The sequence below is a fragment of the Monodelphis domestica genome, chromosome 1 (assembly GCF_027887165.1).
Source record: "Monodelphis domestica isolate mMonDom1 chromosome 1, mMonDom1.pri, whole genome shotgun sequence".
Taxonomy (NCBI): domain Eukaryota; kingdom Metazoa; phylum Chordata; class Mammalia; order Didelphimorphia; family Didelphidae; genus Monodelphis; species Monodelphis domestica.
In genome coordinates, this window is record NC_077227.1 from 308,511,226 (window position 1) to 308,527,250 (window position 16,025).

Below are 16,025 nucleotides of genomic sequence, written 5' to 3' on the forward strand. Positions count from 1 at the left end.
CTCTTCTGCCTTGGGATCAATACACAGTATTGAATTGATTCCAAGATGTAAGGTAAGGGTTTAAAAAAAAAAATCAAAACTACATCAGTGGAAAGAGCTTACACAATGCTATAATAGGTTTGTCCCCCCCTCCCCGCAATTGGTTAAGTGTAATTATGTTAGATAAGAATAGATAATAGATAAGAACAAGGATTTTGCAGACCATATTACATATATGCATTTTTTAGTCTTTTATTCTGAACTTAAAACACCAAGCAAAATGAGCATTTGGGTATACATTGTAGAAGATTCACACATATATGAATTACTACTTTTCAAATGTATATAGATACTATAATTAAAATACAAATTCCTAAAAAAGATTATTGGCTCCATAAGCAGCTTTTTTTCATCATTTCCTCTATTAAGGGACTGATTTCATGAGGTTCTTTAAATCTGATGCCCAAAAGGGTCCTCCCTATTTAAAATGCTTAAGAACCATTAATTATTCATAACTAAACTTTGCCTCCAAAATAAAGAGCTGAGCTATTTACCCCCAAATCTGACTTAATAAACAAACATGCAAATTTTTTGGGAATTCCACAATGATCCGCAAAGTATTGGATTAAAGGCATTTTTCTCTTTTGAATATGCAAAACCTGGATAAGAATAATTACTTTTAGAGCAAAATAGTTCTGTATTTTATTTGTCCAATCTGCAATTTCATTGTTGTAATGTTGGTGGCTACTCAGCAATGCCTTAGAGATGTGCCCTGGTCCACAGTTGAATCCTGGCCTTCTCAATTCTGAGGGGATCTTGCATTACTGAGAGTAGATATATGGATAGCTCAATTAATCCTTGGGGTGGGGGTGGGGAAGCTATGCTGTCACACTATTCACAGTCTATTTTCAATGCACTTTAGTATACAAACCTTATTTGATCCTAACATTCCTGAGCTAGCTTAGTGTTCTCATTTTACAAATGAAATCTAGACACAAAGCTTATATGCACTCAGTGTCAAGAGGAAGTAACAGTCTGACTCCCAAACTTCGATGCAGGATTCAAAGTTCCTTCAGTTTTACTGTTTCCCATGAACATAAAAGTATAGACTATATTGCAGCTAAACTCAGATGGGTTTCTTTTGCAGTCCAAATGATTCATCATCTGTTATAAGCTCTTTCAATTTACTTTATTGAGTAGCCAAATTGATAAATTAGTACAGATAAAATAAGAATTTATATGTGTTACAAATGAATTTTTACAGTGAAAATTACAAACTATAAAAAAGGACAACCAAATCTTGGCTCTTAATGTTTCAAAGGGGCAAGATTTAACACATTACACAGAAGAACAATACATATTTGAGTTTGAGAACAAGAATTTAATGTTACAATATTATACACTACTTTACAAAATTAAATTTACTATAAGGATTACATTGTAATATGGAACAAAAGCATTAAAATCACATTTGATGGTCCCCTAGATAATAGCTGTTATGCATCTTTGATTATTGTTAAATGAATAAAATAAAATTTTATTCTAATTATTGCAGAAGTCTATTAGACTCAATATATTAAATTAAAAATAATGAAAATATATGCAAATTAAGATTACTGCTTTTGACTGAATACTAGTAAGTGAAACTTATAGATATATTATTTTTAAAATCCCAGAAACTAGAAAAATAGAGTGCATTTGCTGTGGTAGGACCGTCACTGTTCAGGTACAGGTAACAAACTTGCTCTTGCTTGTTACCTTTAGCAGTTGTAGAGCTATAGAAAATGCAAGCATTTCTAATAGTTTACAGCTACACTGAAAAATATGGCATCGTGTAAATATTGGTCTGTTTTACAACATCAAAATGTAAGCAAAGATGAGACAGTAAGTCATGTGCCCACTACTGGGAATAAAATTAAAAAGGAAAATTTGATATTGCAAAAAATAATTAAATATCAACATTTCCAAAGCATTCTACCTCCAAGAGGGTTCATTCATTCACTGTAGAAATTAAACAGACCAAACATGGAGAAATCCTAAATGGAACATTCATTATGACCCATAGATTCATAGTAATAATTATTATAGCTAACACATAAATTAGACAATATCTAAAATAGGAATTAAAAAAATAATTAGATTTGTGAAATATGCTAACAAAGCATGTTGAGCAAATAAGAACCATTCCCACTGTAGAGATGTTTGAGGCACAAAGAGGATTTCTCTCCCTAAAAGGATGTACCTCCTACCCTAGAAGTTTCTTCTTTAACTTCTCAAAAGATTTAAAAAATTAAAATAATATGCAATTCTTATAAGAATTTTAGTTCTTTTGAGAAATTCAAAGCATGATAAGATGAAATGAATTTCATTACAGAGAGATATTCTATTTTTAATTGGAAAGCTACTATACACCAAATGAATAAAATCACAAATTATACATTGGTAACAACTTTCACAAAGCTTCTAGTTCAGTGAACTTGAATACTGAGAATAGAGCCAGACACTGCTTTGGGGGGGGGGGGGGGGCGGGAGGAGGGGGAGGATGGCATAGTTCTCTTTAGAAATAATACAAATGTTTAATTTACTTTTTCTGATTTGACTGAAAACAGCAGCTCTATTCCCAGATAAGATCTACTTTTTCCTTGTGCCAAGGCAACTTAGTTAAGGTTAAGTAGAGCTCATATTGATGTAAACCTTAAATATTACTATTCATTTGGTGACCAACCTAGGCCAATATTGTAAACACATTTAAACTCCATTAAAATTAAAAGCTTCAGCTGGGTGCTAATAAAAGGAAGTACTATTTACCAATGAGTTGTTACTCATAAGAAATGATGAATTTGTGGAAAATCCTTGAGCCAAATTCTTTTAATCAATATTTAAAATGGCATTTTAAGTATACAGATACATATTAAGAAATAAGTAAACAAAATGCCTTGAATAGTTTTGGCTTTAACATTTCTTTTGCTAAACTGAAACCCATTATTTCTGAGCAAGTCTTGGAAGAAGGCCTTAAAAAAAAAATTCACTAAATCAGATTTATGAAAACCTTAAAAAAATCTACTGAATCATATATCCATTCATATTTTTAATAGATTTTCATTTCCAAGAATAAAATTTTTATTTATGCACTGTTTCCAATTTCGTCATTCATACCCCCAAAAGCCACATCAAGTTTCTGGTGCATTTGAGGCAGTATTAAACATCTGACTTCTTTCATTCATCTCCATTTTATCAAAAGAATATTTTTATTGTTCATTATAGGCCAGAAAGTTGATGAAACACAAAAGACTAGAAACATATCAAACAATAACTCACAAAGAATCAAGAACATTAAAGTTTCATTTAAGTCTCCCTAATATACAGGCATTACTCCTTTCTTTATTATGAAAAAAAAATTCATGGGTATTTATGCCAACTGAGTTCAGATTATTTTCAATGCAGAATAAGGCCAAATAGAGGGATTTAAAAAATTGGAGGCATTATTTCATACTTCCCCTCTTAAGCTAAGAAAAAAGTAACTTTCCTTCTATTCAACATGATAACCCCTTTTCTTCTTAAAATAGGAGGGAATAATGAAGGTTTTCAAATATCCATTTATTTATAAGCGGATCAAAGTTATTCATTCATTTATTTCTAAAAGATCTTAGTGGATAAAACTTCCCTGCAACACTTAAGTCATGTGAGGTTGTTATTGTAGCAGCAAAAATAAAAAATAAGAATATACATTTTGAGCAACAAAGAAGTTTTTATTTTACAAAATGTACTTTGCCTCAATATTATCTTTAACTCATTTCAGTCTATAATCATTCAAACATAATTGGCAGCAAATAAAAAGGTACCCAATTATATCTAGATATATTTTGATTTTAAAAATACAGTATCTTTAGTTGCATGTTTGATTTTCATTTGTGGTCCATTATTTGCTGTAGTTTGTTGAAATCACAGTGAAAATATCTTAACCATCACACTAGGCCACAAAATTAATAAAAAAGTTTTTTTTTAAAAGAGGGCATTACAAGCTCAAGTTTTCTCAACTGGTGATTTTCCTTGGGAAAAGATTATCCACACCCTTCATTTATTCACTTGTTGCTGTACATGCAGGAGAAACTCATAATATGATAAGGCTGATTCTGTTCTGTCTTCTACCATGTACTGAAGGAAGATTGATTTCATTGGACTCTCATCCCTAAAGGATAAAATGATCTCATTTAATAAAAATGATGGCGACAACAACAAAGCAACAATAGCATAAACAATAATAAATTAAAGTTCTAAATCCAGGACAAACATTTAAATTATTCTAATAAGTAGCATTATTATAACTTGAATACAATTTTTTTTTTAAAGAACCCTTACCTTCCGTCTTGGAGTAAATACTGTGTATTGGCTCCAAGGCAGAAGAGTGGTAAGGGCTAGGCAATGGAGGTCAAGTGACTTGCCCAGGGTCACACAGCTGGGAAGTGCCTGAGGTCAGATTTGAACCTAGGACCTCCCATCTCTAGGCCTGGCTCTCAATCCACTGAGCTACCCAGCTGCCCCCCCCCCCTACAATTGTTTTTAAGTGTTTTTCTTGAATAGCAATTCGATGATAATGAAAACCTCATGAATTAAATACATATATTAGAATTGTCATGTCTAGTGTGCTAGCAAAAATCTTAAGTGTAAGTTATTTAAATGTTAAAGAGTTCTAATATTAGCATTAATACTTATTTAATAACTATTCTGTATATACTATATCTGTTGCCTTTCCTTCTAAATGGAAGTCCTGGCAAGTAAAGATTGTTTCATTCATTGTAATGTAATCGTATCTCCAGAGCATACCATATATTTGACCTTTAATAAATACTTGTTGGCTGACTGATATAAAAACTAAGAAAATATTTATCTTCCATAGGATGAATGATTGACTTTTTCACACTCTTCTTTATTACACTAAAAGCAATTAATACATTAATATGTTGTAATAGCACCCATGACTTAAAATTCAAGGTCTTCAAGGTACAATTTCCTTGGTCAAATAATAAAAAGGAATAAATGAAATCTAGCTTACCTTATTATATAAAGTATTGGAAAGAATGGCCTATGTTCTCTAAGCCATGAGATAAAACCTCCTAATCTGGTGGATTCTGCTGTATCAAGGTCTGGAAGATGTGTCTGTTGAACAAAGATCAAACGATCAATGGATTAACTTGTATTTAGTAAGCTCCTACTATGTTCCAGGCACAGCATAAACACTAGTCATACAAAGAAAGGAAAAAACACAGATCCTATTCTCAAGGAATTCATAGTCAACAGGAGATAACATATAAATGCCTATGAACAAAAGATATACATAGGATACAGTGAAGACATAGAAGAAAGGTACTAACATTAAGGAAGATTGGGGAAAGCTTCTTGTAAGTGGAATTTTAGAAGAGACTTGAAGGAAGCCAAGAAGCAAGAAAGTTATAGATGAGGAAGGAGAGAATTCCAGACATGGAAACAACCAGTGAAAATGCATGGAGTCAAGAGATGGAGTATTTTGCTTGAGGAAAAGCAAGGAGTCACCAGACTAAAAATTATGTAGGAACATGTATACTTGTGTGTGCTGTGTGAAAAAATATGGAGGAAGGTGGAAAATTATAAAGGGTGTTGAATACCCCACAGAGGACTTTATATGTAATCCTGGAGGTGATACGGACCTACTGGATTTTATTAAGTAGGGGGGTGAGATGGTTAGATTTGTACTCTGGAAGATCAATCTGATATTTGGGTAGAATAGGATTGGAGTGGGAAAGACCTGAGGTAGGGAGACCAAATAAAAGGCTACTGTGATAGGTGTAAGGTGAGTTCTTGCATCAGAGTGCTGGCAGTGTCTGAAGAAAAAAGAAAGCTTGTAAGTGAGATCTTACTAAAGTAAAAAAAGAAAGACTTTGGCAACTGATTGGATATGGAGAAATGGGAGCTTTGTTGAGGATGTTACCCAGGCTGTAAGCCTGGATGATTTGGAGGATTCCTGGTTGTACTCTTGACAGTAATGGATCATGAATATAATTTTCATATAACTCATATATAATACACTCTTTTCTAATTTTAGATAACACCGACCTTAAACAATACTAATTTTTGAGCTATGAAATCTAGAATAAGTGTTACATTCAGGAAGTAATTTCTTTATATTATATTACAAATAAGAGCAATAATCTCAATTGCTCAATGTTATTTCAGCATTTTTGTTGTTCAGTTGTTTACAGCTGTGTCTGATTCTTCATGACCCCATATGTTTTTTGTCTTTTTTGGGGGGCAAAGATACTAAAGTGATTTGCCACTTTCTTCTTCAACACATTTGATAGATGAAGAACCAAGGCAAATAGAATTAAGAGACTTGCCTTGGGTAACATAGCTTAGTAAGTATCTGAGGCCATATTTGAACTTAGGAAGATGATCCTTCCTGACTCTAGAGCTGGCACTATATCCACTGTGCCATCTAGCTGCCAGGCCAGCATACATAATGCCATCAGCCGTTTTTCCAGAGACTAAAAATGCTGGCAGTTACTACCTTTATGGATGACTTAGTAAATCATCTAACAACTATGTTACATTTTCCTTAAGAAACACTTACATTCTGTCTTAGAAAGGATACTAAGTATCAGTTCCAAGGCAAAAGAGCAATAAGGGTTAGGCAGTTGGGGTTAAGTGATTTGCCCCAGGTTCATGCATCTACTGTCTGAGGCCAAAATTGAATCCAGGACCTTGTATCCCCAGGCTTGGAGCTTTATTCACATAGCTGCCCCACCCCCAACATATGTTTTAATAATAAAACAGTTTAATAATAAAAAAGTGGTGGTGAAATCATCCAGGTTCTATAAGGATGGGAATTATATACTACTGACTTGAAAACACTGGAGAGATTTACAGCTTCTATAGCAGTGATGGTGAACCTATGGCACAGGTGCTAAAGATGGCATGTGGAATGCCACAGGTACCTAGCTCCACCCCCCCCCCCCCCCCCCCGAGTTTGTTACTAGAAAGGCAGATGAACTCGGGTGGAGCTGCTCCCCTCCCTTTCTCCAGCATGCCTGATGACATTTTTTCTTATCCCCTGCCCCTCTACCCAGCAGCCCAATAGGAGTGTGTCCTCCATCTCCTTTGTGGGGTAAGTGGCAGGGCATGGCATATGGTCTCCTTAGGGGCCTGGCATGGCACTCGATCTAGGTGGGGGGAGGAAGGCTGTGAATTCCATCTCTAAAAGGCTTCTCATCATTGTTCTATAGCATCTATTTAAATTAAAACTCAATTTGATTTTGTTACCTCTCCTCCATTTACCCTCTGAAGTTTTAGTTGTATAACTGCTTTAAATCTGGTTATTAACTTTTGGGTAATCTTTGCTTGTAGCAATTAGTCAACTTCTTTTCTTCAAACAACAAATAAATAACCCATTGAAAAGGCTTCAATCTCATTGAAAGAAGTAACAATAGTAAATGAACACTGTTTCTTCCTGCCATTCCCCCCACACAAACAGAATTTCAAAATATTATCTTATTTAGCATTATGTCAGCAGGCTTTGCTTAAATAATAACTAGATTCATTTCTTTTTGCCTTGTTCCTCCAAATCTTATACTGTCTACCTTTATTTAAAATATGTGAGAAATAGTTACATTTAAGTTAAGGAAAATGATCTAACAAATTTGCATTTACATTTTTATCAGCTTGTACTGCTGAAACCATTTTTAATAGAAACAAACATTTAATATTAGGATGATTCTGATTTTAAAGTAGTCAGATATGGCTTTTGGTTTTTAATATTATATTGAGACAGTCTTACCATATTAAGTGGTAGGGATGCATAGTTTGGAACTCCAAGTACTTGGCTGAGAAAATTTTGTCCACAGTTTTTTCCAACCCATAGCATCATTACCTGGAAATTTGAAAGAAATTTCATTTGACATATAGTAGAACACTAAATCTGCTAATTCACACCTTTAAATTCACACATTTTTAATAATTATTTAAAATAAATGAGTATTCTATTTAGTAAAAGCTGGTAAAATAGACAAATCAGAGTACTCACAGTGCCTGCATCCATAAGGAAAGCTCCATCCCTGCTCAGCTTCTCCACAGATAGCTGTAGAATGGGTGGCTGAGGTATAGTTTTATCATTGATGTTTAGGGCTCCCTCAAGGGTTAAAAATAAAACAAAAACAAATAAACTCAACACTGTCAGTAGAAAAGGTTCTTGATCAATTAATCAAAAAGCATTTTATTAAACATCTACTACGTGTCATTGACTATGCTAGGTCCTTGGGAAATCATGCCAAAAATCAAATAGTTCCTAATTTCAAGGAGTAGGAGATAAAACAAAAAGTATGTGTATGTTATACACAAAGTAAATTTTGGGGCTAGAATGGTAGCTGTGGGGATCAAGAAAGGCTATGGGGATTGTTTAGAAGGTGGTGCTTTAGTAGAGTGTGGCATTAAAGAGTCTAAGAAAGTAAAAGAAAGAAACTAGTGCATTTTAGGTATCGGTGACAGGTACCTAAAGAGACAGAAGGTACCACAGAGACACAAGATGAAGATACATGCAATGTGGACACACCAGTAAGCAAAAGATGCCCTCTGACTTTCTTATTTGCAGAGTTAGAACTATGAACTCTGCATATAGCTCCTTTGGAATTTGCATAATTCCAATTCATAACAATGAATAGATGGATATCTTTGATAATACAAAACGGAGAGATGTTATTTACAAAATAAGGAATTTTTGTAAAAATAAAACCAATTCAGGATAAAATTAGAAAAGAAATAGTTAAATGGGAGGAAAAAAAAAACATTGCAGTAAGTTTTTCTGATACAGGTTTGATACCCTGAATACATAAGTAACTAATTCAATTATATAAAAATGACAAATATTGCCCAATAAATAAGTAACGGATATTAACAAACTGTTCTTAAGGAAGGAAATATAAGTAATCAACAGTTAATCTTCAAATTACTAATAGAGAATACAAATTAAAACAACTCTTAGGTTCCACTTCACAATCTGATAATTGGCAAAGATGACTGAAAAAAAAATGGAAAATTACAATTATTGGAAGGGCTGTGAGAAAACAGGTAACCTGGTAAAAGAACTGGCTCAATCACTCTGGAAATCAATTTGTAACTATGCTAAACAAGTTACTAAACTGTGTGTATCCTAACCAAGTGCTAGCACTATTAGGTTTTTATCCCTAACAGAGCAAATAAAGCAGGAAAAGACCCAAATATACAAAAATGTTAATAACTGCTCTTTGTTGTAAGTAAAGAATTAGAAACAAAGGGAGTAAACATCATTAGGGAATGGCTGAAAAAATTAAGAGTATATAAATATAAAGCAACATTACTGTGTTGGAAATGAATGTGATGCAAAAGCCAAAACATCAATAAAAGTTAAAAACTTAAAATATTTACATCATAAATAAACTACAAATATTCAAATCTGGTTTCAAAGACAATTATTCACCAAATTAATAGTTGGAAAAAAATCTCTTGGCTGAAGTTATTGTGGGTCTCTTCTAAAGTCAAATCAATTGGTGCTATTCATCTCTGTCCTAAGAAGCTAAAACCTACTATAAACAAATGTTTATATTCACTTAATAAAACTAGAAGTGGTAGTTTTTCATATGTCTTTAAATTATTAAGTAAAAAGGACAAAATTTAAAGACTATATTGCACAAAAGGATAAAAACTTATTAACTCTAAATAATGAAAAGCTTATAAATGTTAATATTCCTCTACAAATAAGTCTAGTTAATTAAATCTAATAAATTATATAGCATTGACTTAGGGTTACTATTTCAATAACAAAATTTTTATAATTCTATTGAGTATCATTAGTGTTTTTAATTCTGAATAAGTTTCCTCAAATGCTACTAAGCCTTTTTCTTTAATTACATATAAAGAAATAGCTTTATGTTTATATCAGATTTGGGATATCTTTATAAACACTGATATGTCTCCCAAAGATATTTTGTTTTTTAAAAAATTTTAAATGACAACTATAAGTTGAAGTGTCACGTAAATGAGTATTTTTCTTCAATTCTTAAAGCAGAATTCTTAAAGCAAATATTTTAAGTTTAAAATAGAATGCAATGAATTCTTCATTTCTTCTTTGGATTCATTATTAAGACTTATGAATGTATGGACTAAAGTAACTAATGGGCAAACTTACCTCATCTGAGAGATTGTCAACTCTGTACAGATTGGGATGGGTCATGAGGATGAGGTAAACCAGGGGCTGATTTTTCACTTGACACATAGCAAAAATACGTTCATCTAGACGAGCAGCAGTCCCAGTTTGGAATGATTTCTGTAAGCAGAATATATCAAACCCCGCCCCCCCATATAAACATTACTTAAATTTGTTAACCTCAAATAGAAGAGAAAAATTTCAAGCTTTAACAAAGACAAAAGCCATCAGAAAATACTGGTGATATATTTTTATTTGAAGAATATATCACATTTAAACATCCTTAATAAGTCATAGCCCCATAACTGCTATGAATTGTATGTTAACACCAGACAAATTAGTAATTTGACTTGTCTTGTTTCCTCATCTGTAAGATATCTACTATAAACCATTTTGTTTGATTCATTATGAGTATCTAAGAAAATGAAAATTTTCATAGCTCGTGAGGAGAAAACATGAAGGTTAGTTTTGGCCATTAAAGTTATAGGTGGTAAACCTAAATTAAGGGAGTACATAAGAGACAGAACAGTTCAGGTATAAAATGCATACATAATACAAAGAAAGACATATACATTTTTTCATTTACATGTAAATGACATATTTACAAATATGTCAGCAGATATTAGTATAGGATTATGGGGATCCTTTAGGGCAGATGGGAGGAGAGGTACAGGGAATTTTATAAAAAGAATCTAAAGTGTAGAGTATAAGAAGATGACTATTCCACTGATAATAGAGAACTGAAAAGAATAAAGATTTGAGGCAAGGTAAAGATAATGAGTAATTAAGCTCCAGGTGACAGCAAAGCATCCAAATTCTAGGCTATAAAGGAATGGAAATATCAATTTTGGAAAAGGTAAGAAATCAAGATAAAGCACATGGATTGTCACATAAAAAATAAAAACTTAATTCAAAGGCATAGATCAACTTAGCACAAATACATAAATAAAGGAGGATCCAGAAATGAATGCTGGGAAAAGTATACACATAATGGTTTGATAGGTGAGGAGGTAGCAGAAAGGAGGCACAGAGAATTGCTATAAGATTAGGAGAACTATATCTGCATAGTATCATAGAAGATAAAAGACACAAAGAACTAGAATGGGGGAAATGGGAGGTGGGGGGAAAGGTGTTAATAGTGGCAAAATACTGAGGTCAAGAAAGATGAGAAAAGAGTCCAGACTGGTTAGATCTAATGGTTAATGAGCTAAGCTCACTGGCTGGAACTGGCAGACTAAAGGTCACAATGGAAAAAAGCAAGCTAAACACAAAGGTAGAAGTGACAAATCGAGGCGTGAGTAGTACTACCATATTGAAGAAGATAAAAGAAAAGTGTTATTAGAGCAATTCATGAATTGACAAATTAATCAGAAATACAAACTGTGAAGGAACCATAAGAATAGTTTTTCAGTGATGAAAGACAGCCATAATGATAATATAAATTATATTTATATAGTCAATACTGAAGGCTCCTGCTACTTCGAATTTAGCTTCATGAAAAAAAAAAGGTTATAACAGGAAATAAGAGTCAGAGTAGCAAAGTAAAAACATTTCCTATAAAGAAAATATTTGTATTTGTCCCCTTAAACTTTTCTATTTTAATCTTACCTGTTTAAGGAGAGCTAACACAAAAAGTGGGAAGAGACGCAAAGAAAAGGGAACCAAGAGACCAGGCTGCTGACTACTTAGGACTGAAGTGCGGTAAGCAGACAGAGAATCTATTACAGCATTTACTAGGGCATCACGAGCATCACTTAGGCTGGCAGTAATAGACCTGTCAACAGCTGGGGGAAAAAAAAGAAAGGGAAAATTACAGTAGTCACACAATCAATGCTAGGGGATGATCATTTAAAAAATAAATTTCCTAAAGAGCCTCTTGGGGGGGGGGGGGGGCGGCGGGAAGGGCAGAGTTAGGGACAGTGGGATTATTTTTTTAAACACAGACCCCACCTAGCATATTATAACACTTTATGGAGTTAGGTGGATGGGCAGAATTCTTTTACTGGTCTCAAAGAAGTTTAAAACATATTTTTTTAAACCCTTACCTTCTGTCTTAGAATCAATACTGGGTATTAGTTCCAAGGCAGAAGAGTGGTAAGGGCTAGGCAATGGAGGTCAAGTGACTTGCCCAGGGTCATACAGCTGGGAAGTGTCTGAGGCCAGATTTGAACCCAGGAACTCCCCTCTCTGGGCCTGGCTCTTAATCCACTGAGCTACCCAGCTGCCCCCTAAAACATTTTTGAAAGTAATAAAGATAGGGAAAATGTAACCATTCACTACTTATGAAGAGTTCATAAAATCACAAGTAGAGAAAACAAATGATACAGTCTTTTCTAGAGTAGAAAAGAAGAATCACATATTATATTAAGGAGAAAGGGGAAAACAGAATAGGTAGATACCTGGACATTGCCCTGTTCTGTTACTATTAATAAGATGTGGATCTTTGTAGCAGTGTTTTGTATCAAGAAATTTGTCTATGGAGGGTGCTGTTAAAAGTATTTTGGAATTTCTCCATAAGTAATTTAAAAGGTAATGTGAAATGATAATGCAAAAGAAAGGCTTTTCTATCCTTCTAAAACTAACCATTTGGGTGTTTGTACAATAATACCATTAGAAAATCAGTGTAGTTGGTTATCTTACCCATATTTGCCAATAATCCTGAAATTGCTTGAACATCAGCTCCAAGGTAGACTTCATTCAGTGTTGAAACTACTGGTAAACACATAGTATGCACACGAATCCTCCTTTCACCTTAGAAAAGAAATGCAAATGAGACATACTAGTAACTTAGAAATAAGATACCTGAAATGAAATAAATCTCTTGATTAAGATTTAAAGCCAGTCTTGAAGTAGGGATACTGTTGAATCTTCGACAAGTGGTAGCTTTTCCTCCCCTTAATTACAACTCATGCTGATTATCCACTGTGGCTAGTTAAGCTTAACTTCTACAGATTTTACTGAGTATTGGTAGTGTTCCAGTGCTCAGTCCAATCACAACAAAAGATATTTAGAGGAACTTGCCAATAAAATTCTTTTTGGATATCATTTGGGATATTTTCTATGATCCTAGTGAACCTAATCGTTACTCAAGTATATGCCTCCCTTTTCCCATTCTTTACTTACTGTTGACTCAAAGAAAGTTATCTCCATGGTCTGGTATCAGCACCAGATAATCAGTGAAGATTTTTTTAAATGGGAATGCTTGGCAACAAATATAAGTGGTGTTGAAATATTCAAAGTGTTGAAGAACTTTTTTGAATCTAATGGCTTATCCTGGTAACAATTCTATCAATTTTTATACTAATATAGAAAAACACAGGTAGGTAAAGCTGCTGGAATTTTAGCATGAATCAAGGCAGTAACACCAAACTGTACTAGCAATCACCGAGTATTTCACCACCACACAATCACAGTAAAAAACCCCACCAATTTCACTTAAGAATGTCCTTGATGCCTCCAGGAAGTGATGCAGAGCGAAAGGAGCAGAACCAGGAAAACATTGTACACAAAGACTGATACATTGTGGTACAATCGAAGGTAATGGACTTCTCCATTGGTGTCAATGCAATGTCCCTGAACAATCTGCAGGGATCTAAAAAACACTATCCACAAGCAGAAGAAAACTGTGGGAGTAAAAACACCAATGAAAAGCAACTGCTTGACTACAGGGGTGGAGGGGATATGACTGAGGAGAGACTCTAAATGAACACTCTAATGCAAATACCAACAACATGGAAATGGGTTTGAATCAAGAACACATGTGATACCCAGTGGAACCGTGAGTCGGCTATGGAGGAGGCGGGGGGGGGGGGGTGGGGGGGGGAGGAAAAGAAAATGATCTTTGTTTCCAATGAATAATGTTTGGAAATGACCAAATAAAAATTAAAAAAAAAATTAAATTAAAAAAATGTCCTTGATGAAGCAATGAAAATTATTAAAATCTTGATCCCTGAGTATATATATCCATGTAGTATATATGACAGCTTCCCAATACTTTTCTGACTAGATCAGAGGTGATATTAATGAATGTGATTTTTTAAAATTGTAAAATGAAATGTGTCAACATTTTGAAGATCTACATAACTTAGTGAGCCAATATTTTCCAAATGACCAATGAATGTTGTTAACAAAAACATCCATTGGTAAAAGAACCTTTGAATGTATAAGATTCTAACGTAACTGAGTATGGTCAGTGATACAGTTTCAGATTCCTTAGCTGCAGCTAAGTTTGAAGAAACTATTATTTCTTCAGTTCTGATGTTGTATCAAAGAATAATATGCACAAATAGCTGAAAAGGTTATTAAAATACTCCCTTTTCAAATGCATCTTTGTGGGCCAGATTTTCTTCAAGTATTTCACCCAAAACATCATCACAATAAAATGAATGCAGGATCAGATAGGAGAATCTAGTTGTCTTCTATTAACTCAAATATTAAAGAAAATTGCAAATTACAAAACAATGTCACCTTTCTTACTATGTAGTTGGTTTTTTAAAAATATAGAAATTAGGTTTTTAAAAATAAAAAATGATATCCAAGTTAACAAGTCCAATAGTCTTATTATTTTAAAATGAATTTTTCAGTTTTAATTTCCAGTTTGGTAAAACGATTCATAATCCACATAAACAAAAGCTCTTTGGAAACCTCAGTAATTTTAAAGAGTGCAAAGGAGCCTTGAGCTAAAAAAGTTTGAGAACTTCTAATAGGATTTAGAGCTAGAAGGGACATTAGAGATATTAACTAATATAATCAATCCCCTTATTTTATAAAGAAACCAACGTCTATGGAAGTTAAATGACTTCCCCAAGATCATACAGGCAGGCTGGAATTTAAATGCAGATTTTCCTATCTTTCTAATATATATGTTTCTTTTTCCATTCATTCCCTTAATGCAGCCATATTACAAGGTTCTGTCTTTTTGCTTCCTATTTGAAATTTCTCATAGCTTTAACTATTATCTTGAGAAGTCCTGGGTTCAAATCCCACCTGAGGCTTTTGTCCCTTCAAATGAATTTTGTAATTGTCTTCCCAGTTTATTGATATAGAACTAGATCTATAAATTAGTTTATGTAGCATATTAGTATAGTCTCACCAGTCTATGCTGAATGACCCACTAGTTAAATCATTTTTTATTTCCCTCAAAGACAAATTCATAACCATTGTGTGACTTTCTTGGCAATTTAATTTGATCAACAAAATATATAAGATTACAAAGGAAACTGAAGGTTAATGAAAATAGAAATGTAACCCTTTTCCTATTCAAGGTTATAGACTCTCCTCTGAAATCTATCAATAGATCCTTGGTTAAGAATCCTTCCTTTAAAGAAAGTTTTGTGGGGGCAGCTGGATGGCTAAGTGGATTGAGAGCCAGGCCTAGAGAGGGGAGGTCCTGGGTTCAAATCTGGCCTCAGACACTTCCCAGCTGTGTGACCCTCGGCAAGTCACATAAACCCCATTGCCTAGCCCTTAACACTCTTCTGCCTTAGAATCAAAATACAGTATTGATTTTAAGAAAGAAGGTAGGGATTATCTTAAATAGATAAATAAATATAAAATAAAGAATGTTTTGTAGGTGTGTCTATACATAACTTGAGTGTTCCTCAGTAGACTGACTCAATTATTTGTGTATTTCATGGTTATGGAGAATAGAACTTCCCCTTTCTATTATTTCTTCCTAGATTTTGTTATTGCTATAGAGATGTTATTGATTTTTTTTGGGGGGGGGGAGTTATTTTTGTATCTTGTTACTTAAGTTAGTCAAGTCATCAAGTTTCAAAAATAAAAGGCTAAAATAAAACTTTTTGGGGGTCTTCCTGGCTTACATATTTTGTTAGTTACC

General features: G+C 33.5%; 1 protein-coding gene across 2 annotated transcripts in view; it reads right to left on the reverse strand.

Moving 5' to 3' along the window:
• Nucleotides 1-206: 206 nt before the first annotated feature.
• Nucleotides 207-16,025, reverse strand: part of SEC24A (SEC24 homolog A, COPII coat complex component) — a 59,171-nt gene continuing 43,352 nt past the window's right edge. For both annotated transcript variants that reach the window (XM_056811104.1, XM_056811103.1), the window contains exons 17-23: nt 12,827-12,937; nt 11,795-11,970; nt 10,169-10,306; nt 8,033-8,137; nt 7,787-7,879; nt 5,033-5,136; nt 207-4,168 (exon numbers count right to left, since the gene is read on the reverse strand). In XM_056811104.1, the coding sequence (XP_056667082.1) occupies nt 4,054-4,168; nt 5,033-5,136; nt 7,787-7,879; nt 8,033-8,137; nt 10,169-10,306; nt 11,795-11,970; nt 12,827-12,937 (842 nt within the window). In that variant the 3' untranslated portion in view covers nt 207-4,053. The remainder of the gene's footprint in view (nt 4,169-5,032; nt 5,137-7,786; nt 7,880-8,032; nt 8,138-10,168; nt 10,307-11,794; nt 11,971-12,826; nt 12,938-16,025) is intronic.